The sequence below is a fragment of the Branchiostoma lanceolatum genome, chromosome 12 (assembly GCF_035083965.1).
Source record: "Branchiostoma lanceolatum isolate klBraLanc5 chromosome 12, klBraLanc5.hap2, whole genome shotgun sequence".
Taxonomy (NCBI): Eukaryota; Metazoa; Chordata; class Leptocardii; order Amphioxiformes; family Branchiostomatidae; genus Branchiostoma; species Branchiostoma lanceolatum.
In genome coordinates, this window is record NC_089733.1 from 11,090,341 (window position 1) to 11,117,587 (window position 27,247).

At 40.4% G+C, this 27,247-nt stretch overlaps 3 protein-coding genes across 7 annotated transcripts in view; 1 reads left to right on the top strand and 2 right to left on the bottom strand.

Moving 5' to 3' along the window:
- LOC136445517 (uncharacterized) overlaps positions 1 to 14,051 on the bottom strand; it is a 37,235-nt gene extending 23,184 nt beyond the window's left edge. For all 4 annotated transcript variants that reach the window (XM_066443549.1, XM_066443550.1, XM_066443551.1 and 1 more), the window contains exons 1-13: positions 13,992 to 14,051; positions 8,645 to 8,774; positions 8,325 to 8,412; positions 7,863 to 7,934; positions 7,497 to 7,542; positions 6,891 to 6,983; positions 6,299 to 6,359; positions 5,621 to 5,688; positions 4,970 to 5,061; positions 4,631 to 4,699; positions 3,992 to 4,128; positions 3,277 to 3,344; positions 2,629 to 2,789 (exon numbers count right to left, since the gene is read on the bottom strand). In XM_066443549.1, the coding sequence (XP_066299646.1) occupies positions 2,629 to 2,789; positions 3,277 to 3,344; positions 3,992 to 4,128; positions 4,631 to 4,699; positions 4,970 to 5,061; positions 5,621 to 5,688; positions 6,299 to 6,359; positions 6,891 to 6,983; positions 7,497 to 7,542; positions 7,863 to 7,934; positions 8,325 to 8,412; positions 8,645 to 8,774; positions 13,992 to 14,033 (1,127 nt within the window). In that variant the 5' untranslated portion in view covers positions 14,034 to 14,051. The remainder of the gene's footprint in view (positions 1 to 2,628; positions 2,790 to 3,276; positions 3,345 to 3,991; positions 4,129 to 4,630; positions 4,700 to 4,969; positions 5,062 to 5,620; positions 5,689 to 6,298; positions 6,360 to 6,890; positions 6,984 to 7,496; positions 7,543 to 7,862; positions 7,935 to 8,324; positions 8,413 to 8,644; positions 8,775 to 13,991) is intronic.
- A 2,752-nt stretch (positions 14,052 to 16,803) lies between these two features.
- Positions 16,804 to 20,207, top strand: LOC136445525 (tripartite motif-containing protein 2-like). 2 transcript variants are annotated; one of them, XM_066443578.1, is made up of 3 exons: positions 16,804 to 16,937; positions 17,587 to 18,304; positions 18,686 to 20,207. In XM_066443578.1, exons 2-3 carry the CDS (start codon positions 17,612 to 17,614, stop codon positions 19,832 to 19,834), a joined length of 1,842 nt encoding a protein of 613 aa, XP_066299675.1. In that variant the 5' UTR covers positions 16,804 to 16,937; positions 17,587 to 17,611; the 3' UTR covers positions 19,835 to 20,207. The 2 variants fall into 2 exon arrangements, with proteins under 2 accessions (XP_066299675.1, XP_066299676.1); XM_066443579.1 differs by having other exon boundaries at positions 16,809 to 16,933.
- A 2,543-nt stretch (positions 20,208 to 22,750) lies between these two features.
- LOC136445523 (uncharacterized) lies at positions 22,751 to 26,384 on the bottom strand. Its single transcript, XM_066443576.1, has 3 exons — positions 25,834 to 26,384; positions 23,626 to 25,461; positions 22,751 to 23,429 (listed from the first exon to the last, which is right to left on the bottom strand). Exons 2-3 carry the CDS (start codon positions 25,459 to 25,461, stop codon positions 23,361 to 23,363), a joined length of 1,905 nt encoding a protein of 634 aa, XP_066299673.1. The 5' UTR covers positions 25,834 to 26,384; the 3' UTR covers positions 22,751 to 23,360.
- Between the last annotated feature and the right edge of the window lie 863 nt (positions 26,385 to 27,247).

Here is a 27,247-nt window from a genome sequence, read left to right on the forward strand (position 1 = left end):
TTACAGGTTCATTGTACAGTACCAAAAAAATTCTCTTAGCTCTTTTCAACAAGTACAGTGAACTGTAGACCGCAGCTTTAACGTCCTGTCCCAGGGACTGCAACCCTTTCAATTAGCGTACATGTCGGGTGAGCAACACAGCCGAGATTTGAACTCAGAGCTTTAACGCTATTGAAAATGATATAACACTGTCTTAGTACAGTTGTAGTTTCATTACTTTTATTGGGATTGATGTACATTTAATAATACTCTTCTTTACTGACATGGTATTTGGTACTCTTTAATAGTAGTTGGTACGTTCACCTGATGATAAAACATAACGTCAGCTCTCATAATTCTGTTGGGTAATCTAAGACCGCCGCAGTAAAGTAACTACTCTCATCTCCCAAATAAACGTACCGGTACGTTTATTTTTTTCAGCCTCAAAATCCACCCAGTACGTTCTTATTTTGGACAGTACGTTTATTAATTTTTTGAAAATCAGAGTTTTGCTAACCAGGGATTCCATCAAAATCGAAAGTTTGGGTATTCCGGCCCATATTTCCCCGACATTTTTGCTCATAATTTGCTATTTTTCGGCCTAGCGGCGTTGATTTCCCTGCTGCTATGGCCCGGCATTTGTGAAATCCTGGCGGTACTAACATGTCAGTCGATCTCGATACAAAGTAAATGTTGTTATCTCCGACAAAATAAGACGCCACACTTAAGTTTTGAAATCTATTTTTCATATAAACAACATTGACAGTCTTTTCCCGTTCTAGACCATCTGAATTCTTACAGTGATCTCAAAATTTACGCTCGAAAAAGACAAAAACATTGCCAAAAGAACAACCTTGGAACAACGTAATCAACACCATGAATGCTCAAGTTACCATTGAGTCGCATGTAAATTCTACTCACGTGAAATACAGCCTTTCCTCAAAACTTTTAGAATATGAAAATAACACCACATTATGACAGTGTCTTAGCATAAAAAACTGAATAATACTTTTAAAATCTACAAAAACATTTAAATCCTACGGTTCCTACCACAAACATGAAAATTCAGCCCTTGGAAAATCGCCACAGTACAGTAACGCACGCCACTAGAAATTTCCCACGGACGGAAGAACTCACTTCTACCAAGGGGAAACAGCTCTTTTTGATCTTCCAATAAAACTCTTTTGTCTTTGTCAGAAATGTGTGGTATTTCAAGAAAGTGACTTCCCACTTAATAGTTGATAAACAACACTAAGTTGCAATCTATATTCAGTAATTATCACCTACGATGTTTTGACAAAAATCACTCCCCTACAAACAAATTGGCTGAGTATTCTCAGAACTTCATGTAGCTCTCTGTTAGCCCCGCCCCTTACTGTCTGTGTTCCTGTGTTCGGTGCCGCTCCGTCTGACTCGCGCTTTGATGTGTAACATGAGAACCCTGTGGTTTGTGGCAATGTTTTAGATGTAACCAAGGAACTTTTAATCAGAAAGAGAGAGCACAAAATAGAGCAAGCCTGAGATTTCTCACATCTAAACAATGAATTTGTTGACAACTAAGTTTCTCAAAATGAAAGATTTTTTCTGCATACATCAAGGGTAATTTTTGGATTTGAAATTATTTGGATTGCAACAACACAATAAAGGAGAATATATGATAATGTTCTTTATAATAAGGTGATTTTGTGGAAAGCATATACTTCTAGTAATGTTTACAAAATTAATCCATGTTTCTATATGCAATGCATACATGATAAATGGAAAGTTGAGCAAGAAAAAGTACTAGTAACAACTAACATCATACATGTCATAGTTCAACCTTTTCTTCATGGCTTTTACAAATACGTAATACTTGTATTTTCATCGGATATTCAGGATATGGTAATTTTCTGTTCAAGTTCTAAATGTTGATACATTTGTACAAGGTGTTACCCATGCAAGTGAACTGAGAAGTTTGGCAACTACTTCTGTTTTAATGATATGCCAGTTTATACAACAATTTTCCTTGATCACTTGGTTCAAGTTCCAAGTAGAAAATACATGTATCATGTACATTTTCACTTGTTGAATTTGAAGCACCGTTGGCCCCCGCGGGGAACCTATGCCCAATTTTTCCAAAAGTGGAGAAAATGATTATAATTTGAACAAGATATCTACAGTTATTCGGTTCATTATTTACATACTTATATAGAATATGTAAATAAAAAGAACCTACCTGCTTATCATCTTCTTTCCCTAAGACAGAAGTAGCATGGACACAGTTAACGTGTCAATTTGGTAATTTTCCGGGGGGTACGTTTATTCCGGGGGGTATGTTTATTAGATTTTAAAAATTTGTCCAGGGGGTATGTTTATTCCGGGGGGTATGTTTATTTGGGAGATGAGAGTATGCTATCATGGCCCTTTTCAACGATGTCTTGAACACGTCCTGGATAATATCATCAACATATCATCTGAGGACCGGGTGTGCAGGATGCTGCACTAGCAGATGTTTTTAACATCATCATTTTTTTAGATTGAATTTTTCAAAGAAAAAGAACAAACACAGTGAGGGAACCCTCCAGCGGGAAGCAATAAGGAACTAAAAAATCATCACGTCATCACACACAATTTGCTCAGAAGTAACAGCAGGAGAACTGTTGTACTCACTCCTTCATGAAGTCGACTATTTTATCTGCTGTTCTGTCGTTGAACCCAAAAGCCTCCTCTCCATCCTTGAAGTACTTCACCGTCGGGTAACCTTTGACCTCAAACCTTTTAGCGACCTGAGGCGACTTGGTGGCATCTAAAGCTGCCAGCACACCGTCAATCTGTGGAACCATGTTTGGAAGGTATGACTGAATGAACTTAAATGCCTGACAACCATACAGGGTATAATGTATGGCAACAACTATCGAATATCTAGAACATTTACAAAAAGACTATTATTCATTTGGTTAACAAACTTTCTTTACACCACATCAGGTTTTTTCATCTTCCCATAGGGCACTACTGACTGGTTGTACTTCACACTAGTACTGCAGCTACATGTACAAACATGTAGGTGTCACTGCTGCAGTGTGAAGATTGGGGTCCCAAATGTGACTGAGTTTGTATCCCCCCTCATCACGGTTCATGACTGGATTAGCTTTTCTGATCCATCCACCAAAATGTCAGCAAGTGAAAAACATTGGTTGTATTCATAACTTTGTTAACCAGTGATGAAACCATTCACAGATGTAAGACTTAAATCTACAATTGTACTACCAGAAGGTAACACTAGCACAACGTTCCAAACAAAAAGCATGACAGTCGTACGTTTTCCTCCTTAAGGGTGGCCGCTGCCTCGTCGTATTCTGGTTTCATCTTCTTGCAGTGACCACACCCTGTGAGCAGGATAGAAAGTAGAACGTCAGACAACCAACTATCACACTTGCCTCAGTCATTGAGAGTAACATTCAGGTACAGTTGAAAATTAAGGTAGAAGTTTTTGAGGTACCCACTGCTGGACCTGAATTTGTGAAGGTGTCATATTTCTATCTACCCTTAAATCTGTATTCAAGACTTTGTCTAAAGAGGGCAACAGGGGCGGAGCGCCAACATACCCGGACCATGCACCCCCTTATCCTGGGGAGCAGATTTTCTGACAAGCATAAAATTCTGATTTACCAGGGATGCTACTAGGTCACATGCAGTCACAGTCTTTAACTGTGACCTGCCTGACAGTAATTTCCCCCCTCAGGAAGACTTAAAATGCCCCATTTTAACTTAAAATTCTCTTTAACTCCACACCGTGGAAGGGGGAACTCCCCCTTATACAACATCCCCCCGCTTGGATGCTCTGCTCCCTTGTAATCCCCTCCCTTTGATTTTTTCCAAGAAAAACCTGAGTGTGTGTATCTATGTTATATTTGTCTGACCCTTCCCTCATGACCTCAATGAAAAGCAGCATGTATGCTCATTTGAGTTCTCTATGAACCAAAAAAGGCTCAAACAAACAAACACAATGTACATGTATCTATGCACTACTTACACGGTGCGTAGAACATGACAAGGACTGAAGCGTGATCCTCCATGTAGGTGTCGAAGGTTTCGTCTGTGAGATGGACCACATCTGACTCCACATCGCTCCACTCAGGCTCAGGGGCCTTCTCTACTGGCGGCTGGGGACTATGGGATACATGGAAATTGTCAGCAAAAATAGTCACTCATTTTCAGATAGCCAAACACATTCATTGTATAATGTACCAAAAAATAGATGTATGATAGATGTGCAAAACGCACCTCATTTACTCAGGCTATAATGTTAGCTCTATTGTACCAAACTCAGTTTCGCATTTCTCCACATTTCCGTCCTTATTCATATATGTACAGTTTGAAATGAAGGTGCTAGAGCAATTGACCATAATATACCAGAGCTGTACAAAGAAAGTACAAAGTTAACATTCTCTACATTTACACAAATTACTACATACATACATGTCCATAGCATGTGCACAAAATTTTTATCATAACCCACATTTCTGACAATTATAAGGAGTTAGAAAACAGTTGAACAATGGCTTCAACTTCTTTCACACCTCCTACGTGGCATGTCTTGGAACCATTATAAACGTCCAAGGAACAGATTTCTGTGTCAATCTTCAAATGTCAAAAGTAGTTTTCTACTTACTCCTTCATCCAGTCAACAATGCCCTGTTTGTTGTTTTCTCCTCCATATTTGTACTTTTGCTTTCCTCCCCTGAAAACACAAAGTTGCTTTGGTTAATATAAGATTATTCGTGAGTTCTTCCCTGAGGGCTAAATGAACTAGACCTTTATTGTATTGTAATGGTCACGCATAAAACGTAATATATACAGGCTATAGTGTCCGTAATATAATTTACAGTGTTTATTTGGCCTGTTCTCCCTTCTTTGAATTCATAATGACGAAACAGTAATAAGAGATAGGTTTTGTGGTCAAAGATTTGTTAAGTCATCATAATAATAATGCTACTCTTCCCCTACTTACTCAAAGTACAGAATGGTTGGGAATCCTGTGATGTTGAACTGTCTCCTTACAGCTTCATTCTCTGGTTTATCCACATCCATTCCTGCTAGTGTCTGGAACAACACAGGTAGAAATATGGATTAGACATCTTCCTATTGTGAGTAGTAGTAGGAGGTCGGGATGTCGAATCTTGAAACCCGACATGTATGCTATAGGAAAGGGTCGCAGTCCTTGAGACGGAATGTTAAGTCGTGGTCAACTGTTCACCAACTGGTGGAAAAATACTAGGGGAAGTTTCCCTGATAGAATGAACCTGTAAATACTGTACATATTGCCTGTCTTTCCTGTTATGAACAGTGGAAGATTAGCTCTATACACCTGCAAGAGCCTATATGTAAACTGGCCATGGTTCATAATCTATTTCCATTTGCAGTACAATACTGCCCCCTACCAGTGTAGTACAGCATTGCAGGTGTGCAATGAACAGTGGACCAGTTGCATTTAGGACTCCAAACTTTTCTGTTAGCGTGCATATCAGGTGAGCAACAACAGCCAAGAGGCAGGGTCACTAAGTACTGGACTACACATGCTAAAAAAAGTATGTTACATGTACATACAAAGAAAAAATAATCAAAAGACAGTAAAATCATAATTCTATATAACAGTACTCACTGCCTGTCCTTTCAATTCTGTAGCTGCTGCAGCATAGTCTGGTTTCAACCTTTTGCAGTGGCCGCACCCTGTGTTACAAAAATAGGACAAATTATATAAAAATAAGCCACATAATGAAGAAGGAATGTCAAATTAATGTAGTGATCATGACAATCAGTTGCAATGCAGGCTAAAAATATTTTTATTTTAGTATCGTACAATTTTAAAATGTTGATACTTGATGATTGAGTTATTATTTTTGCAGAAATAAGTATATTATTATTGTTGTGCAAAGGGAGTTTCTATCGGGTTGCAATTATAAAAACTCCTTCTGCCAGTCTGATACGGTCTTTGCAACCGTTACATCTGCTTGGAGATTACCATCAGACTGTTTTCATGTTGATCTTTCAGTTCAACATTTTTTTCTTAATTCCAAGAACCAACATATTATATTGTTGTGGCCTTACATGTAATTCACATCATGCAATTATATCTATAAGGACAGCAAATGCAAATAAAAGGACCGTCGAAACATACTATCATGCAAATTGTTAAAATGTAGCGATATCATGTTTTTTCCTTGCAAAGTTTTGTTTTCCCCGTGCTTTTAACTTTCTCCCTGCTGCTTATCCCTCCAGCCGATACAAGTTTAGTGTCAAGCAGCTACCATAGCATTGAGAAAACACAAGAGGTACCTACAAGGTGCATAAAACATCATCAGGATTGGTGTCTTTTCTTTTTTCACAAGTTTGTTCAAGGCCTGCAAACAATAGAATATGAATATATCAAACATCATGCATTATCACAACTTCACAAGGCTTCTTCTTCATTCAGATTGTGCCTTATTGTTCATGGAAAAATCAGGCAATGTGTGCAACTTTGCTTGTGTTAGTTAGTTATTCTTAGAACATTTAAAAAAGAGCAGTTTGTAAGTTACACAAAGTATTAATAAAAGTCCATTTAATGCACTCAAAGCTTAAAGTTACATGTAGGGTACATGAAAAACAGCATGAAAAAGTAAATAAATATAACTTATCAATATAAAAAAGAAAGCATGATAAATAGATAAATTGATGATGTGAGAGAATAGGGATCAATTCAAGATTAACTTAAGAACTAGATTATCTTTGAATACATCCCATATAATATCATGATAGAAATATAAGTTCTGAAAATTGTCTCAGATTTTTTGTTTGGTTATTGTGTAAAGCTTGTCAGGATTGTACAATTCAAAATTTAGGAAAATAAGAAATTAAAGGAAAATAAAATGTATGGAAGCTAAGGCACAAACCTTATCGCTCTCCACGTGTATAACGTCTTTCGCGGTCGGGTCTTCCTCCCAAGGAAGGTCGCCTGTGGGGTCGCGCAGGAAGTTTATCATCGACTATGCGGGAAGAAAGAAGGTGGCAAGGTGGTTAAAATGTTGACTTAGACTCTAAAGGTTCTGGGTTCGAATCCCTCACAGGTCCCCAGTGTTGTGCCCTTGGGAAAGGTACTTTTAACCTATTTCCTCACTTGACCTAGGTGAAAATGAGTATCTAGCTTCAGCTAGGGACATCTTCTCAGATAGGACGTAAAGCCGTGAGGTCCTGTGTTTGAGGAAAGCCACACCTCAAGCCTGTTCAAGAACCCATATACCAATGACCAGAACAGATAAACTTAGAGGGCTTAGAAGGTCTAGGAAAACCTCTAACATTCCAGTGTACATTTAACAACAAATCTCATGTAAGGCCATGTTGATTTCATAATGAAGGCGATTTTTATTTTTTTTGCCAAATTTTCTTTCCCACACGCTGGCATCAGTTTTGGTGTTCCCAGAGGATGTCATCCATATAATCAAATCAACATGGCCTAAGCAGTAAGGAAAAGGATTGTTATCAGTAAACTGTTTATTTACCTTGTATGTTTCTTGTCTGTCGTAACCTTTGTTGAAGTCACCATCCCTAGAAAAGAAAAGAAAGTCCCATCACATTTATCACAATCTTCTCATGTGCAACTTTGATAAAATGAAATCTAACAAAAGGAAAAATAATTCAGAATTTCAAATTTGAAAGAATAGTCTACGATACATGTACTTCATAATACATTGTATCAACAGTCAGGCCTTGTTTATTCATATCAAGGATTTTCCTATACAAAACATCATGATGATCATACTATACATTGGTTTAACATTTACGACATTATCAAGAAGTCATAAACGACATCCTCATACTATATATTGTATTAATATTTTTGACATTAGATCTCTAAAATTACTTACTTGTAATGTTTCAGCTCGTAAGTGTTTGGGTTGGACTTCACCTTCTTGCATAGTTTCTTGGCTTCCTTGTCGCTGTAAATACACACTCAAAACTACATGACTGTATCCCAAAAACAACACACAAGGTAAAATGCCAAATATCTAACCGACTATATGTATAGTAATGTATAAAAGTAAAATTGTTCTTTATTCTATGGATCAAGAAAGTACACAAACTCTGAGGCACATTGTTTTGTCGCATGGTGTTTTGCCAGATTTAAAAAAATTCATTTTCATTTGTTTTTAATCAACATTGTATTATATAAGACTGATTATACTTTGTAACATACATTTTGTAAATACAAATAAACAGAAATCCTGCATAACACAAGTGTTGTATAATATTCAATACTACACAATCTGTGAAAAGTCAGTACATATAGAATATCTTGTCCTAAAACTTGACAATGAAGATTTCCCTACCTGCAGTCCACAAAGACGAGAGTACTGAGGCCCTTCATGTCTTCTGCTACCTGTGCATAAGTATCCAAGATGGGACTGGCTGCACGCTCTGTGATATACATAAAAACATGTCAGCATTTTTAAAAACAGGTGGCTGGATTGGGCTTATATTCATATATTGTCATATCAGGAGTTGAATATCGTTGCTGTTTCGGCTGCAGAATTGCCTGCTAGCTTCCAGTTGAATCACAGAAGAAACAGGAAAGGCTGGTTTTTGACGTGTTTTTAGGCGTTTTTGTCAGGCTTTATATCTTGTAACACAAGAAACAGTCAAGCCTCACCTGACTTGGCGAACAGAGAGAGGACGTTGGTCCTGGTCCTCAGGATCTTCTTAAACTCCTTGTGGTCCTCGACAGTCAAGACATGGGCCATCTTGTTCTTCTTGGCTGGCAGGGAGAAGGGCACCAGCATCTGGAAGATCAAGGAAATTTCTTTTATTACTAGTATAATAAATATTCTTCAAGATGTGTACATTGGATACTGTTTTTTTTAGGCTTATATGGCTAATCTCAAACCTTGGAAAAGGCAATCAATACTGGCTGTAACTGTCATATAAAAAAGAAAACCTGACAATATAAAACGCCTAAAACGTCCAAAATAAAAAAAGCCTAACGTTTGCTTGGAGAGTAGTTCTAACATTCTCCCACCAGTAAGAAAGTAAATGAAAGTGATCTCGAACCAGTTTAGCTCACTGAAGAGCTATTATTTCACTTAGTAATGACAGAGAAGACACTATGTACAGTATTTACAGGTTAAAATTCCCCTAGCTCTTTTCGACAAGTACAATGCATGAACAGTGGAACACAGCATAACGTCCCGTCCTAAGGACTGCGACCCTTTCCTGAAGTGTTCATGTCGGGTGAGCGACAACATCCGGGATTTTTTTCATTTCAAACTCAGGACTTCTTGGTCCAGACGCTGGGTAACTAACCACTGGACTACGCTCGCACTAATACACTTGACTTAGCCCGTGTCCAGACAAACTTAAAGACCCTGGCAAGTAGATCCCCCTGGCTGTCTGCCTCTCATTGATTTCCAATCGCCCTTCTTGAAAGCGGCGGCCCGGAGTTAAACCTAATCACTGAGAAGTGCCGCTGCTGCCGACAAACTCATTGTTCCGGTCCGACTCAATTTGTCAGGTTACTGTAAATGCCTTTAAAGTTTGCTCGGATTTAATTTCACGGTAGGGAGAAGATGGTCCAGGAGTGTTTGCAGTGGTTTCAGTTTGCAGCTGAAACAAGCTTTAACTTAGTTTAAGGTGGTAGTTGGGCAGAAGACAGAACAAGCATTTTCACAGTGGTTTTAAGTTCACAGTGAAGAGTTTACCGGGAAAAACATGAAACAAGCACAAAAATTTCAGTTACAGTACTGTAAATTCTAAAATATTTGCAGCGGTTTTATGCTTGAGGTTTGAGGGCACTGCAAACTTATCGCACCACTACTAGTAACCTGTGCTCTGTCTTGTATTGCAATACCCACAAACTGTGAACTCCTTCTTTCCAATCCAACCGTGAAATTAAGTACTCCCCAATTCAAGCAGAGGCTTGTTTTGGACGTCTTTTCAGACATTTTCATCTGGCTTACTATTCTATTAGGTTTTCCTTTAGTCTGCCAGCCAGTTTAACAAAAGGGAATCCTGACAAACTATAAAGCCAGATAAAAATGCCTAAAAAGACGTCAAAAAAGCCGGAGCCTGACATCTGCTTGGAGAATAAAATTAAGTCCCCGCAAATGTAAATCGATGTTCAGTATTTCTGGTTGCTAAGCTTGTCATGCGTGCCCATGGTAAAGGCACAGTTCCAGCCAAATCCTCCGTAAGCTGAGGTGAGATCAAATCATACTGCTGACTACAACGCTGACTTACTCAGATTGATCTCATTAGTCTTATGGAATTTGCAGTAACGTTGACGAAAGAGCTCGCCCCAGAAATGTAGTAAGAGCAAAGTCTTGCTGTATGTTTGAAGAGACTTGGCTAAAAACATAAGCAAATTTTTATGAATTATCTGTTGCAGGAGAAACTGTCCTTGTACAATGCACTTCAGTTTTCCATTGTTAAACTGTATTTGATAGATCACTTTGTCTCAAATCTATTAAAGAAAAAGAAGATCCCTAACTACCATCCCTAATTTTTTTCGGGACCTTAGGCGTAATCACAAATTTTCCTCAAGTCCTGCCAAGTGTTTCTTTTTCTTAATTTGCTTCTCATTTATTCTTCATTTAGTCGGTTACGTAATTTTAATATTTGACACCATACTAGTAATACATTAAGCTAATAGATATGTCATCTCAGTATACCAATATGAATATGTATGCAAGCTTAAGCAATTTCATGCTTAAATGTTTTATCGAGCTCCTCTGTGATTTATCGAGTTATAAAACATTTATTATCCTGGCCGCATCAATCTAATTTGTTAGTTTAAAAAAACATTCTGAACTGGAAGATCAACATGGAAACAGAGTCTGAGGGGGAAGTTTTGACTAAGTAAATATGGGAAGATACAATTTTTTCTCAAGACCATTTGTTTTCATCTTGTCTTCTTCCTGAATTTTCATCTCTAATTGTCAGTTCAAGAGCTTCAGCCATGTGTGGCCGAGTGGCTAGGATAGCAGACATGAGATCGAGAGGTCACAGGTTCCATTAATTGCATTCCTGGCTAGACGTTGTGTCCTTGGAAAAGGCACTTTCCGCAACTTTCTTCACTCCAACCGGGTGTAAAAATGGGTACCTGACTTCGGTTTGGGAGGTAACAGGCAGTGGAAGGAGAGGGGTGGGCTCTGTCTTCGAATAGCGTGCCCTATAGCTACATGTAGACACAGTGGATAATAACCCACTACCCTTGCGGCCTCAAAAAGGCTCTGGGACTAACTTTTCCTTTAGAAATCCAAGGAAATAGATTGATGTGGCCTCTTGTTATCTCAATAGAAAATCTGTAAAACTGTTGTATTCTGTCTACACATAAACCTGATGGCGTTGCACAGTCTGTTTCTGAGCTGAGAACAATATCAGTGATGCCCTATCTGCTGTTAATCAATACCTCCACATTGTAAAGCTCTTCAGGCTTGACTAATTGTTACAAGAACCCCTGGGAAGGTCCTGATGAGAATAAGGCATCTGTTAGACACTGAGACTGATTGAACTTAAACATTGAATATAATTTGTTTGTGTTGAAAAGGAACAAATAATATTCTTTAAAAAAAAAGAAGTTAAAATTAGAATTTCAAAGAGAAACTAAAAATTACAATATATGTGTCAACCCATGAATTCACCGTACAAATACAATCTATAGCTATAAACTAATTATCAGTACAAAATTATCTGGCAAAACAAAAGACAAGTTTGCTAAACATGTACAGTTAATCAATATAATGCAATACTCCATTGTAGCCATAGGACTGATATCTATTTGGGACAGCAAAAATAAGTACTAAGTACTTAATTTGTAATCCAGTTCATAATCTAATGACTGGTACAAATTATCATTTTTTAGCAAGACAGAAGAATACTTTGCTACACAAGAAACACGTATATTCTAGGAATGGTAGCATATATATTGGCCTTTTTCCATCCAGAACAAGCCAGGATGGCAAAATTAAGTACCTTGAGTGTAACCTATTGACCTACCTGTCCTACTAGTAGTACGTACTATGTCAACATAAGAAACCGGATCTGACTTCCTCTGACGTGTAAGGAGCAAACAAGCAAACAAGAGGCCCTTCAAGACGACTCAGAGATAAGACATTCATAATTTTAAGATCACTTGGTCGACAATATGTCAGGTGCGTAGCCACTAGCTTTAAGCATGGTTATAATCGACTGTATATAATCCGTAGCTGTATATAGCTGGTTCAAGGTATAGCTGGCATAACTGCCCTTTGGCATAACAAATGTACACCAGCTTCTGTATCTGTATCTGTATAGCCTAGGTATAACCTCCCTTTGGCAAAACACACCATCTTTTTGTGTTGTTTTAAGTTTGCCAGTGAAACTATTCTGTAGTACAGTATAGTTATACATTGGAGACTCATATTCATGTTGTCATGAATGCATGGTAGATAGGGCAATGCAAAAAACTAAAAAATCGGAATCAAAATCACTTCAAATGTTTCAAGATATACCGTAGATGGGTATGCATATAAGCCATTCAAAAAAACAACAGCTGGATCAAAGCTACTCAGTGTAGGGCTCAGTTATTGTACGTGTCCTTGAAAGTATGCATAAGTGATTATCAAGAGGAGCAACAACAAAGCATTTTATAAGCCATGGGCTGAAGTGGATATTTAGACGCATGAAGAGCAGTACTTAAAACAGGCCTCCAAATACTTTACTTCCATTTTGTGTGTTCATAATACCTATCCTATATTTCCATAGCTTGCAAAATTGTTTATAATTTTTCTGAAATCACAAATATTTTGGCCACACATGCATGGCATTTTGTAAGCCAGTGGCTGGAGTGGATATCTTAGATGCAAGAAGAGAAGAACTTGAAACAGGCATAAAAAAACTTCCATTTTCTGTGTTTATAAAAATACCTATCCTATATTTCTATAGCTTGCAAAATTGTTTCATTATTTTTCTTAAATCACAAATATTGTTCTGCAATGTGAATGAGCAACACAAACAAATATGTAAAACAGTTAAACCTCTACACTTCACAGTATACTGTATGGCATACAGCATTGTTTACATAGTTCTACCCAATTACTGCAGACCCATGCAAATTCAAAAGTCAAGGTACATTTATAAGTAAGCCAGCAAGTACATCTTAGGCTTAAGGACCAAAAAAGAAACCATTACAAATGCACATCAAAGGCGTCTTCTTGGATTATTCCATTTGAAAATCTAGGGGACAGGTAGAAAAGTGGACGGTTCCAAAAATAACAGTTTGTTTAAACAGACCAGCTGTGCCTATATAAAAAAGCCCATGCGGATGTAACATACATCCTGAAAGCAACTCATCTTCTATAGTTATTCATCAAGCAAATGTATGAAAGATTCTAAGTTTTCTGTAGAAATAATTCCAATCATTATGCCAACATATCTCTTTGTAATGTTTATTCCAAAATTTTTACATTGAAAATTAAAAGTTACTTCTGGACTTAAATACTTGCTAAAAAGGTGACTGTACAGCCCATATAAAATATTCATATAGAACATGGTGCGTTTAATTTTGTATCAAACATTCACGTTATTCCTTTCAGTGAACTTTGATTCATAATTTCTGAACTTCAAAATACTCCTATGCCATCTGACACAGGAAGTAGAACAAATTTAGTTCGAAAGTAAATAACTTTCTTTTCATTCATGTTCTTGTTGAAGATTATGCATTAGAGTAGAAGACGTTTATGGGGAAGAATCAGCCTCAGTTTTAACGTTATAGTTTTATTTTATCGATCGCTGAACCAGTGACCGCCACAACTACAACTACGCTACAACCAAATCCACAACGTGGAAAAATATACAACGACTTGAACACCGGTCTGTACAAAACCTCTTACTACACCACCAAACAACCCTGCCGCCAAACAAACAAGCTTGCATTTCGTTAAGAAGACTATACGCTGAGCTAAAGCAATAAGGTTCAATCGATCAGGGTCTTTAAGACGGGTAAAACAAGGGAAGAAACGAACCAAGACGCAGAGAAACACGGCGGTACGTCTGGGCGCCGCCATCTTGCCACGTTGAAGTGATCGCACATGCGCAGTGTCCTCCAGTGAGTTATCGGGTTGATATTAACTTGTTAACCAGCAGGTTTGAGATGACACGCCCCCTTCTCAGCCTATGGGCTGTTGCCATTTGTCGGTCTTTGTATTTACACAGGCTAGACCTATACCGGACACGATATACTAGTACACGGAACTCACAACACTTCCAGGGGTACTCTCCAAGCAGATCTTAGGCTACGGCTTGTTTTTGACGCCTTTTACGCGGGATTTTATCATTTTGTCTGGATATCAAATTGGCTGACACTGTGACAAAAAGAAAACCTGACAAAGTAGAAAACCTAACCTCTACTTGGAGAGGGGGGCATGCCCTTTTACGTAGAGTGTAATTAGTCGTTTTAATTCCACGTAATTCTCACCGGACCGCTCAGATTTGAAGTTGAGTGTAATCGGTACATGTTACGTAATGCGTAATTCGCGCCTGAATTTAGGTCAAGCGTAGCCACTGTATTTCTGAATTTAGCGTAGAGCTGTAACGTTACATTACATTGCGGACTACAATCAACTATACAAGGGGCCGACGGCTTGCAAAACGTTTTTGTGAAGGGAAATGTATCGTTATTTCTCCCAAAGGCTGTTAGAATATATTTTTCAACGTCATTTATTAGAGAGAACCATATGTGTTTCCCTGTTAATACGTTAGTGTTTTAAGACGTCGATACCGTGTGTAAGGGAGTCTCAGTCGCCAACTTGTCGAGAAAAGAAGATCGGCTCGCTAGCCTCTTCCAGACTAACTACGCCAGCTATAGGGGAAATATTTGCCAGGCAAGTTTTGCCAGGGTTTAATTTGCTTAGCTCGCGGGTGCAATCTGTATACGTGCCTTACCGTGGACTGACTCTACTGGCCAATTATTCCTTTTTTGGGCCGAATTCTTCGATCCATGCCCCCGTAGGAAGGCCTGGTGGAGGCTAGATGCTCGCCCGGTGTGCTCCGAAAAAAATGCAAACGTGGCGAATCTGCAGAGCATTGGACTATCAGCTATCGAAAAGGCACTTACGCTCCACGTCGTTAAATCAAGGGCGTGAAATATAGGAATTATCTGTTTGTCTACTTAGATTCATTGGTTCGCTAGCTGCGAAGCATACCGACAAAGCTTGCTGGCTAGCCGCAGGCTGTTGAAAGGGGACGGAAATAATTCAGGTGGAAAATTGATGGGCTCGAGGTGTCGCGGCAGATAGGCGGACTCGCCCTCTTGATGTCTATGAGAAGAAATGCTATCTAGTCCTACCATGTGGCATTTTGTAATCAATCAGCAGGGTAGGATGGGACAAGTTTGTACAGTAGATATGATGCATATATTCTTTCATTTGTATATTCGGATTATGCTTCACTATTCTATGACATGCCTTGTACATTTTGTTTTAACGTTACATTTTAGTTAGTTACAATTGATTTTGTATTGTATAATGTTGATGTTGTATTTAGCGCGTGGGAGGGCGACTTGTAAAGGTGCGCATGCACCTGTTTTACCCCCCCCCCCCCTCATGTTGTGATGGATTCAAATAAACAAAATTACACTAGTGACTTGACGCTACGTTTTCTTCACTGCCATATATTTTATTACGGAGTGTCGTACCAAAATATGTATATTCGGACTCGTTCTTTTGATGTCTATGAAAAATGACAGTAATTACCACTATCTACGTCCAACATGTTGTCATGATCCATACTGAGAATGGTGTGTGTACCTACTCTCCAAGCAGAGGAGTGGGTCCGACAGGCTTTTGACGTGTTTTTAGGCGTTTTTGTCGGGCTTTCTACTTTGTCATGTTTTTGTTTTTTTTTGTCCAGCCAACCCACACTGGGTTGGCTGGACAAAAAAATAGACAAAGTAGAAAGCCCGACAAAAACGCCTAAAAACACGTCAAAAACCTGCCGGAACCCATCCTCTGCTTGGAGAGTAGTGTGTACCGTGCCGTATGGTATAGTAGGACAGTCTGTCAAAATAGCACTAGTGACTAGTATTTACATTTTCTTCACAATGAAGTTTATTTCATTTTTCACAGTGATCTTTTATACCAGTACTTCATGTACTTTGTTGCTTCGCTGGAAAAGGTATGCAAACAGAAATGTATATTCAAAATGGAGATTAGATCGTAAGAATATAAGTATATGAAACAACCCGAGAAATACAAATAAACTATCGGTTATGATGTACAGTAGCTTGAATCATAGCTAGAACCAAGGACATTATATATATAAGTGTTAAATATTTCACCCCAACAACTGTTTGAAGATCAAGCATGCGTTGCAATTATGTCCACTGCCGCCAGGAGCCGTTTGCTGTATACACTGACATACGTTGTATTAACAAGAAATGAGTAGACCGAATTCGAAGCGAACTATGGCACAAATGACAGGCCATGTACAAAAATACAACTTATTCTGGCTACAATGCAAGGGCACCATTAAAACGAGGAGAAAAAAGCAGCAACACTGATATTGAAACTTTCTGACGGGACACTTTTAAAGCACACCAAGGGGGTTTTATCTATATAAAACCTCCTTGAGCACACTAAAAAAACGAATGAGGCCTCGGCCGTATGTGTTGTGACTGCTGTGTACTATCTACATAAAAAAAATTAATATTTGGAGCGCCAGGACCTCTCATAGTGCATGTGGCTCGTTCTCATATAAGAACAGCTCAGGATAGATAAATCACGTGACTGACCCTTATAACTGGGTCACCTGTCCATCGCCTAGCGACGGTCACCCCCGCAATGTTTGACCTTTAACCCCAACATACCTGCGTAGTATGATCGCGCAAAGGCGGACAGGTGGAAAGAACATTCCCCGTTTTGTGCCTTTTTGAGGACTTTTTGGACTTCAGGTCGTCGTGTTTTGAGAAGTGGGTAAGTTAAACACTTTGTTTACGGTATTTTTAGCGGTTATTTCGTCTACTAGACGAGTCTTGTTCTGTCTTATCGGAGGCAAACATAGCTCCCGGAAGTTTCATATGAATAAAAACTTAGGAAGCGGAATGGAACAATTTGTAATTCGTTTAAGTAGTATTCGTCGAAAGTTCGCTGTGCCAAGTCCACAGTTATCTAACAATGCTTAAATAAAATATCTACACTGATCGAGACGGTAAGTAGGGAGGCTTGGTCTTGAAATCATATACTGAGGGTACCAGCCATTGTTGACGATTGACAATAAAAGGCAAGTTTCCCTTGCCTGAATTTGCAAAACTACAACATGGGAAAATGGTAATCATAATCACTACTACATACAATCCATACTCTAGAGAATAATAACCAAGTCATTCTTTATGCGTCGATATAGGTTAAAATTCACCTTGTTGTATTGTTACAGCCAGTAGGTACCCATCTGAAGTGATTAGACGGTTATACTTCCAAGTACGTTTATACATGGCACAATATAAATCACTGTCACTGATGAAAGTGGATGCTGTCTAAAACGTCTAACTCTGTAACAAGATACCTTACCGAGTTGTTTGATTTACTTTTGCGTAATGCAAGACATTCTTGTTATTGCTTGCAGACAAACGTACAGGTAGCTTTCCAAAATGGCCGACGAATCAGAAGGATTTCGAGAAGAAATCAGGGAGGAGTTTTTGACGTGTAGCATCTGCATGGAGGTATACACCCGTCCTAAGATGCTGCCGTGTATCCACACGTTCTGCCAGCGGTGTCTTGAGGGGTACACCGTCGGAAAGTCGTCCCTATCCTGCCCAACCTGCCGCCGAGAGATCATGCTACCAATGGGCGGCGTCCAAGCCCTCACCGATAACTTCTACATCGCAAGTTTGTGTGCCAAAGTTTCCAGCCCCTCTCACGAGAATCAGACGACAGGACAGATGACGTCATTGCAGACGACAAACCCTTGCCCCAATCACCCTGGCAACCAGGTTCGATCGTTCTGTCGAACCTGTCAGATTGCCACATGTGACACATGCGCAAACGACCACCCCGGGCACGATGTCGACGATATTGGGACAGTTGTGACAGAGAAGCGTGGCGAAATCGGACAAACTTTACACAACGCGAAAGGAAGGATCCACAAACTGTACGGTTTCTTAGACGAACTTGACCAAGCAGACATGCACGCGGGACGAAATTTCCAGGAGGCGGAAATGTTGGTGAATCAGACGTGCCAAAGACTGGTGGAGGAGGTTGCTAGGCAACAGGAGGGCGTCATAGCCGACCTGAGAGCTCGGGCTGTGGCGAGGAGGACCGAACTGACGCAACGGAGGGAACAGGTAGGAATTCGGTCACGTTTTGGTAGTCGTACGATAGGCATACGACCGTGAGGGTATTCTTGGGGCAGTCGTAGATTTGTCGTGAATTGTCGTATAAAATTCAGCTGCGTTTTTGAGACGGAGAGGTTTTTGCTATCCTTGTCGACACTATCTTCTGTCAAAGCCATACTAAAAGTCCTAAGAGAGAAAAGAAAAATAGAATTGATAGTTTGATAGCGTAGTCTTTTCTTATCATATATTACAAACATTAACACGAATACCACTTTGTAAAAAGTCCGTGACGTTGTATCAGCCTTCGAAAATTATACAGTTGCCGTATGTTTTCATGTTCCTTTGATCTATCTCTTCATCCATGGTTTGATATCTTCATGTTCTTCTCAGGTCCAAAAGACGATGTCAGACCTTATAGTGGCGTGTCGTCGGGCGGAGGAAGACTTGCGCACTGCCGACCTCCAGGCGATGTCAACCCGACAGCGCGACCTCACTGAGATCGTCACAAGTCATGGTGCGACCGATCTCAACATCACGGGAGAGGAAGTAGAATTCAAACCTTGCCTAGACAGCATTTCTATTGGTCAATTTGGCGTTAAAGACGCTGGGGGGACGTTAGAATTACCACAGTCTCAGCAGACTACCATCCAGGCTAATATAACCGTTGGAGGTTTGAAGGGAAGGGGGGCCGCTCAGTTTGACTTCCCAACAGACGTTGCTGTGACGAACTTTCACATTTTTGTCCTCGACAAGGGGAACAATAGAGTGCAGGTGTTGGACAAGAGGGGAAGTTTTGTCCGCGCCTTCTACACTGGAAACGAACGATCCAAACCGCAAGGCGTCGCTGTGAATCCGAGCGGGCAGGTGGTCGTCACGGATTTGGGCGACGGCACGGTTAAAATCTTCTCCCAAGAAGGCCAACTGTTAGAATATTTCGGAGAAGGTTTTGCCAAGCCTTGCGGTATCAGTATACACCCATGGTCCGGAGTGGTCGCTATTTCGGACATCCAGAAAGAGAGGGTAACGTTACATCGGCCAGATGGAAGCTTGCTACTAACGTTACACTCTAAAGGAGAGGGACTACAGTCGTTTAGAAAGCCTGCGTATGTTGGGACTCTTAATTCCGGCGGAGTACTTATATCCGACAACGCCACCCAGTCCCTAAAGTTGTTCAGCAAGGAAGGAAACTTCGTCAGGGCGATCGGGAAGACAGCCGAGAGAGTGGACGGGAGCGGACAGCTTCGGTACCCGAGGGGTATCATCGTCGACAACGCTGACAACATCATCGTGGCGGACGCTGATAACGGTACCGTAGATGTGTTCGATTCTAGCGGTAAGTTCCTCCTTCACACGGCGAACAAAGCGGACGGGTTGAAGAGACCGACCGGTCTAGCTCTGCTCGGAGACAAGAGACTTGTAGTGACAGACACTGCGACTCACAGCGTTCTCATCTTAAACATGGCCGATAAGGACATCTTGCCGCGAGACGCCGGTAGAACGCTGCCGGACTCACCCAGCAAAGTGTGTAGTGTGATGTGATGGCGTTTCGTCTCAATGTGTCACTTGACGACTCGTTTGAAAGAAACGCAATGTTGACAGGAATTCAATGTCAAACAGTTTTCGTGTAACTTTGTAATCAGCGTCACTAGTACTGTGACAATCATTGAAGAGAAAGTATTTTTCATCCTAAATGAAACATTTGTCATTTCCACCGGTCAGTTATCAAAACTTTCATAGTATATTCAGAGGTTGTTGTGTATACAGGTTCATAGGTTTCTTAGTGTATATATGTGAGTTCTGTCACCCTTGCACTGTGCGTGATGAGAAAATGTCTCGATGGCGTTTTCATCTGTCACTGCCCCCCACCCCACCTTGTATGATACACTCACTGAATAAAAATAAACAAAAACGGCGTCGCGTAGAGGTTTCAATCTTTAATACATCTTATTCTTGATATATCACTGGAGAAGAAATAACGTCTTCGTTCCACCCTTAAACTTTCCACAATTTACATCCAAGTCAAATACTTGGTTAAATTCATGATCTACCCTGTTCACTGTGATATGATTCATTTCATATCCATGGACTAAAGGAAAAGCTGATGTTCACATAATATCTTATTTTCATAAATTGACAAACATATAACTGTATAAAGTTTAAACGGAATATTTTCACTACGAAATTCCAGAATCATACAAAGTTGTGATTTTTCTACAAAAGACTATACAAATTATAAATCATGGACCTTCTTTTTTCAGAACCACGTCGAGTGATTTTTAAAAAATTCCACTTTTCTTTTAAATTTAACTATTAGTGCCCCATATACAATTCTGTCGTCGGCTATATAACGTATAATCTGCCCAAGACGTAAAAATGGTACATTGTGATAAAGAGCATGAGAATTGAACGTCGACTACTTTACGTTTTAAGTACTCCTCATTAAAATTAATCCACCGGGTAACATAAATCCGCCACTTTGAAATACAGTGGGTTTGAAAGATCTCTAGTGCAGCACCCCCGGATATGCACACTAACGGGCGGAGGCCTAAGTCCGACACATGTTCTACGTGTATGCGCATGCCTTGTGTCCTTATGTATTTCACTGTCTACCCATCAAACCTAAGCTTTGATCTCATGGCAGCCGTAAAACTGTGATTTTAGCTGCATGGACGTGGATTCTATATAATTATAGCTATTCGCGCTGCAGTTTGGGAGCACACGAAAGTTACAGCACATATTTGACTCGCGTTCTGGTGGAACGTTCCAGCAGAAAAGGGTCTCCTAAGTCCGATATAAAAACCTTCAAGTCATTTCTGGATATGTAAGAGTATTTTATGCACACAAAAATAAGACAGAAAATTCACAATATTGTTTCTCTGTCGCAAACATGTCCCATTTTTTTCATGGCGCGACCTGCTTCAGCGTGGCGAGTTCAAAATCAGAAATGAACTTCAAACACATGTTCCACATCACCTGCACGGCTTATAAAACGGTCTCTTTTTCTCCATGGTTCTGCTCAACAAAACTACAGCTTCTTTTATCCTCCCTGTCAACCAGCACGCACTTACACCTTGATGTCAACACAACAACATTTCACCATGACTTCACAGTTGAAAGACCGTGAAACGTCCCGGATGACCTTTGTACCATGTGCGACACCGCATGCAAACTCCCGAAATGCGCGGTGAACGTCCTTTGTTGTTCCATTGCAAGGCCAGGCATGTGCATTTTGAGCAGATTTTAAGGAAGACGCGTCCACTGTTGGCAGAAAAACAGTCATGTTTTTTTTTCACAGTGAAATTCCCCACATCCTCAACTATCATACCATGACAATAGCGTAAGTTGCTATCTTCACGGACGCACCAACAACCGCTGCAGCCAGGGGTGTGATTTAGGGGTGACTATCATAGGCAGTGGAGATGTCGGTTGCATGAATAAAATGATAGCATATTTCTTTAGTTGAGATTGTAAAATCTCTACTTGTACATCAGTTACTAAGAAACGTTATTCATTTGGTAGTATGCCTCGTTACGATCGTGCATATCGGCACAATTGGTATCGTCTCCGAGGCTTAGACTTTTACATTTTCATAAAAGGTATTCCAGATATAGGGTAATTACTTAGTTGATATCGGTTCAAATGTATATTTCATACCGTGAATAATCATTATCATAAATAGTTGTGAAAGGATGAAAGAGAAAAATGGCAAGTAAATGAATAAATGAAGGTAAATAATAAAAACAAAATACCCAGTAATGGTATAGTCCGGCTACTTTTCCCGCCACGCTCACCTCGCAAAGATCGTGACAGAAATTTCACCTACATTGCGACACATGCACACGACGCACGACTTCTGCTATAAACAGAGCGTCTGATACGATGGTAAGTATATTTTCTGCTCACTTTAGAAAAAGATAGAAATACGAATGACCTTCTTGTGCTACTTCTAGATAAAAAAAAGTTGCCTACGTCTTTTCGACTGTGCCATCACTCTAAGAATTAGCTAACCTTTAAACGTTACATATATGTCCTAACAAGGTCATGTACTTGGTATTGTCACTCAAAAGCTATTAATTTGGTTTACAGAATCTCACGTTGGCGACGTTTCATTACACGGCCAGTGCCGCTAAGGTGATGGAATGTGAAGACCCCCCCGCAATGAAATTCAAAATGTACCATCGTCCAGGGGCGCCCTTTGCTGGCATCATGGCGTACGCCATTATGGACGACACATGGGTCGAGGTGGGCTGGGTGCCCGAGAAGAAGAAGGAGGAGGTGTTGAAGATGTGTGGCGGGAGGCCTGAGCGGCTGATCGTGACCCTGAAGGAGGCCTACGTGAAGCGCGGCTATTCCGTCATTAAAGTAGAGGCCGTTTTGGCAGAGGACTAGTTTACTCAATTAATCGCGTTTACCTAAAATAAAAAATTTAACCAATTTTGTTATCTGACAAGTCGATTGTGGTTGTCATGTTTTTATATTGTAGCTAACATTTTGGCGTGACGATACAACAAAAAACAACCCATACATGGGCGTCAAATTAACCCATGTTAACAAAATAATAGCTATGGCTTAACAGACATTTGGAATGATCAAACGTAATTTACGGATATAATAATATAATATAATGATGGATACACTCGCCCGTCAAGAAGAGGGGGCGTTGTGGCTTTTTACGTGAAAAACTCTGTAACAGCAAAACCATTACAGGACATGATAGTTCCCGAGGAGCTAGAGTGTTTATGGGTATCCATCTGACTAATATATCAGCTAATATCAATGCTTACTTGGCAACTAGGAATGAACTTGGTTGGGAAACACTGTCAGACAGAAGACACCTTCATAGATTATGTTTGTTCTATAAAATTGTAAATGGTCAAACCCGAAACTACCTGTCTCAACTAGCACCCACACCTATCCTCTCATCATGTTCATACGAATTGCGTAATAGGATGAACTTAAAACCTCTAAATTATTCAACAAATCGTTTTGCCAGGTCCTTTGTTCCGTACTCGACGCACCACTGGAACAACCTCGATTTGTCAACTCGCTCTTTAAACTTCGAATTCTAAATTGGAGAGCTGCTTGTTTCGTATTGTTGCAGCCATGTTGGGGCACGTCGCTGTCTGGACAGTGTCTGTAAACAAATTACAAGGGATATTCAGGTTATCTGTACACTCATAGAACACAACGAACACCATAACATATGAAAAAGACGACGAAATATTCAGTTGTACACCATTTTTTTCAGTCAAAACGTCATTTCTGCTAGCATGCTCCAACTCTTAAATCAGGTTGTGTCTAAATCACGTTGCCAAAGTGACGCTACCTACCACTGTAGGACTGGATGAGGCATCGGTCGGCTGCCGCTGGTTCTCCTTATCCCCTTCTTCATCATGTCGCTTCTTCTTAGATGCCTGCAGCTTTTCCTGTCTTTTTCGCTTTCTCGCTTCCATCTCTTCCAACTTCTTCTGCGCCTCAATTTTCCTCTCTTCCTTCTTTCGACTTTTTTCCATTTCTTTTTGACGTTTTTCTTCACGCTTCTGGGTGAGCTCAGCCTTTCGCTTCTCCTTGCGTTCTTCCTTCTCCTTCTTTTCCGCTTCTTTCTTTCTAATTTCATCCATTACTTCATTGTGTGTTAGAACTCTACCAATGAGCCGTTTGCGCGTATTGCGCGTAGAGGATTGTGGTGTTGAGATGGGCAGGAGCAGGTCCTGTAATGCTGGTGGAACAATGCGTTTAATCAGAGGGCTGTGAATTGGATGGCAAATAGTGCAGGGTGCATGGCAGACCTGACAGGACGCAGTAGAGCAGGAAGGCGTCTGTAGTGACGTAGAAGGGGAAGGCGCCTGTAGTGATGTGGAAGTGGAAGGCGTCTGTAGTGATGTGGAAGTGGAAGGCGTCTGTAGTGAGTCTAGGGACGTAGCAGCGGAAGACGGCACTTGTACAATCTCTTCTCCAGACTCTTTCGTTGACATCCTTACCCAGCGATCGTCGATGGCATCATCATTCAGAGGAAAGATTCCCGTTTTCTTGAACGAATTTTTGATAAGGGATGGAGATATTGTGGTATCATATACATTACTGAAAATCTTCGCAAAGTTCCTTTTCGTCACTCGGAAATGCGGATTGGCCGCTTGCATTACCTCAAGGGTTTGGGCCCATTTCGTCTTTAATGGTGAAAAAATGGCAACATCTAGCGGCTGCAAGAAATGGGTTGTGTGGGGTGGCAACCCAAGGATAATGATGTTGTTGCTGACAGCCGCCTCCAAGACCTTGAGTGTGAAGTGGCTGTAGTGCTGGTCAACAATTAGTACGACAGGACGATCCTTGTGTGCATGGTGAACAAACGACTGAGTGAACCACTTTTCAAATAGCACGTCGTCAACAAATCCCGACTCGGAATAGGCATAGATGGCATTTGCAGGTCCCCCCTCTGTGTAGGAGCCCCCGGGAAAACTCTTGTTGAATATGATCATTGGAGGGACTGTTTGACCTGCAGCGGACACACAGATGAAGGCGGACACGTGGTCCCGACTCCCTCCTCGTCGTGAAGGCGACCTTTTCGCCCCGCGTGGCACTATCACTTTCGATACTTTGGCGGATAGGTCAACCCCCGTTTCATCGGCGTTGTAAAGGACATGGGGATTTCTATCTTTAGCATTTGCTTCGGTCAAGACATCCTCCAAGAGCATGAAGTAATCAATCACAACCTTCTGGGTTGCGAACATGGCCCGCTCTTTATCTAGCTGGTCGGGTGACCGTAGGCTTAGGTCAGGATGTCGACGCCTGAATCCCCGCCACCATTTCTTTCCTGGCCCCGTCTCCTTGAACTTCGAACTTGAACCCCTTGCTTTTGCTTGTTTTATTTCGATTTGATGTGCTAACGCTTTAATCACTCTTACTGTCAGAGGGAATCCCCTGTCAGCCAAATATTTGGCGTATTCGCAAAGGGCTGTCTCTTCCTCCTCAGTAAGGACAGACGGCCTGCCCATGACTTCTCCAGAACGGCCGTTTAACCTATCGTTTAACGTCGATATTGGTATTCCATACGTCTTCGACAGTCCGTAGACAGTGACTTTATCCTGGCCAATTTTAGCGGCTGACAGGGCAGCCTCCATGTCGGTATATGAGTAACTGCGTTGTTTCTTTTTGGCCCCGGATGCCATCTAGTAACAATGAGATTAGAAATATTGATTGTAAACGACACAGCAGTGATTTATTTTTAGCCGCCCCCCCCCAACACACACACCTCAAATGTCAAACAGAGAACACTCAATTTGTTTAATATCGTGTGTAATATGCAATGAAAAACGATGTCACCAACTCCAATCATATTGTTACCTACTTATTAAACCAAAATTAGCGCTTGATTGTTTTAACCTTGTGGTGTTCGAATTCAATCCAGGCATTCGATTGTATATAAATTGATGCATAGCGTGTTTTGGAATCTTCACGTTCAACAATCGTATCTTTAGTTGTCAAAGTTCAACTTATATACACTAAAACGTCAAATAGATACCCCAGTAACATTTACTTACCGCGACTTCATGCGGAAGAGCGCTAAACTGCAATCTGAAGCATGTGTGGTGAGGGAAGTGAGGGACGTGTTGGGTTGCGTTCGATGATCACATGACTTCGAATCACGTGACTGGTAAAGATGGCGGAGGAGTGCCAGTGTACGCACGTTACGTGACATTAAGCCTAGATTATACCAAGTTCAAAGACACAGGCAGGGCACAGGTGTGTTTTTTGACAAGTTTAATAAACGAGCTTCATACATGTGGTGGTATTCTTCCACATTCCGCATCTTAAACTAAATGATTTAACATTTTTGAAGGCCATGTTCTCGAGAAGTTCTCTCGTCAACCACCGAGAGTAGCGTCAAATTCATACAAATATTTCAATCGTTAGCTGTTTGAGCTATCAACCTCGACACACTTTTTGACCTTGTATTTTTTTTACACAGAGGCATAGTCCATAACTACCTATCATCATCATGTGCATGCACCCGTGCACAACATAGTAATAATAAGATTTAAAAATATATCGGACTTAGGGTACTACCGGAATTCGGCACCCGCCCGTTACTAGTTTAGATAAACTGGAGTATATTATATTGGGAGACGTTGGGTTTGAGATCTGTTTGGACGTATCTTTTCTGGGTGGCGGAATTGTGTACCCTGGTGGAATTATGTTAGTAGATATTACATATCAAAGATCAACGTTTTTGACTGAACTGTCCTTAAACGTCTTAAAGGGGCATATTGTAGAATCTGGTGGGCAAAAACTACAAATAGTAAGAATTTGAAAGATCTACACTAAGATTCACATTTGTAACTTATTTGTTACTTATTTCCAACATATTTCCGTCATTTTGTAACAATTCCAGCATTAATAAACGACGAAAAACGCAAAACGTTTAAAATCTGGTTCATTTACATATTAACTTGCGTCCCGCAAGTTAATATGTAAATAAGCCAGCGTAGAACGCTACGAAAAATCATAATCGACCGTTATGGCCGGAGTTCGAGCGTCACAGGAAAATCACCACAAGGAAACAAACTTCAGAACGTCGGGCATTCGATCGCGTGTTCGGTGGTTCGTCGGAATGTTGGACAAGATGGCGGCCAATTCAAGCGGCGGCGGGGATTGCGTATATAATTTTTTTTCAAGACGTTCGCACGACACTACAAAGTCGCATCCTTACGTGATGAATATTGTTGTGCAGTGTAATAAGGTGGATTCAACAAATGATGTAGAAAAATAATCAAAAACAAAGAATTTTGTTTTATGTTTATGTCACAATAGGCCCCTTTAAATTAAGGGGTCAAATAACGTGTCCGGAGAGCACTTCTAAGAAACGGTACTGGTAGTAGGAATATTAATAAAAACGTTTACTTTTCTTTCAGATTTCACTTTTTGTGCTCCACATTTTCAATTCTGTCGTCAGCT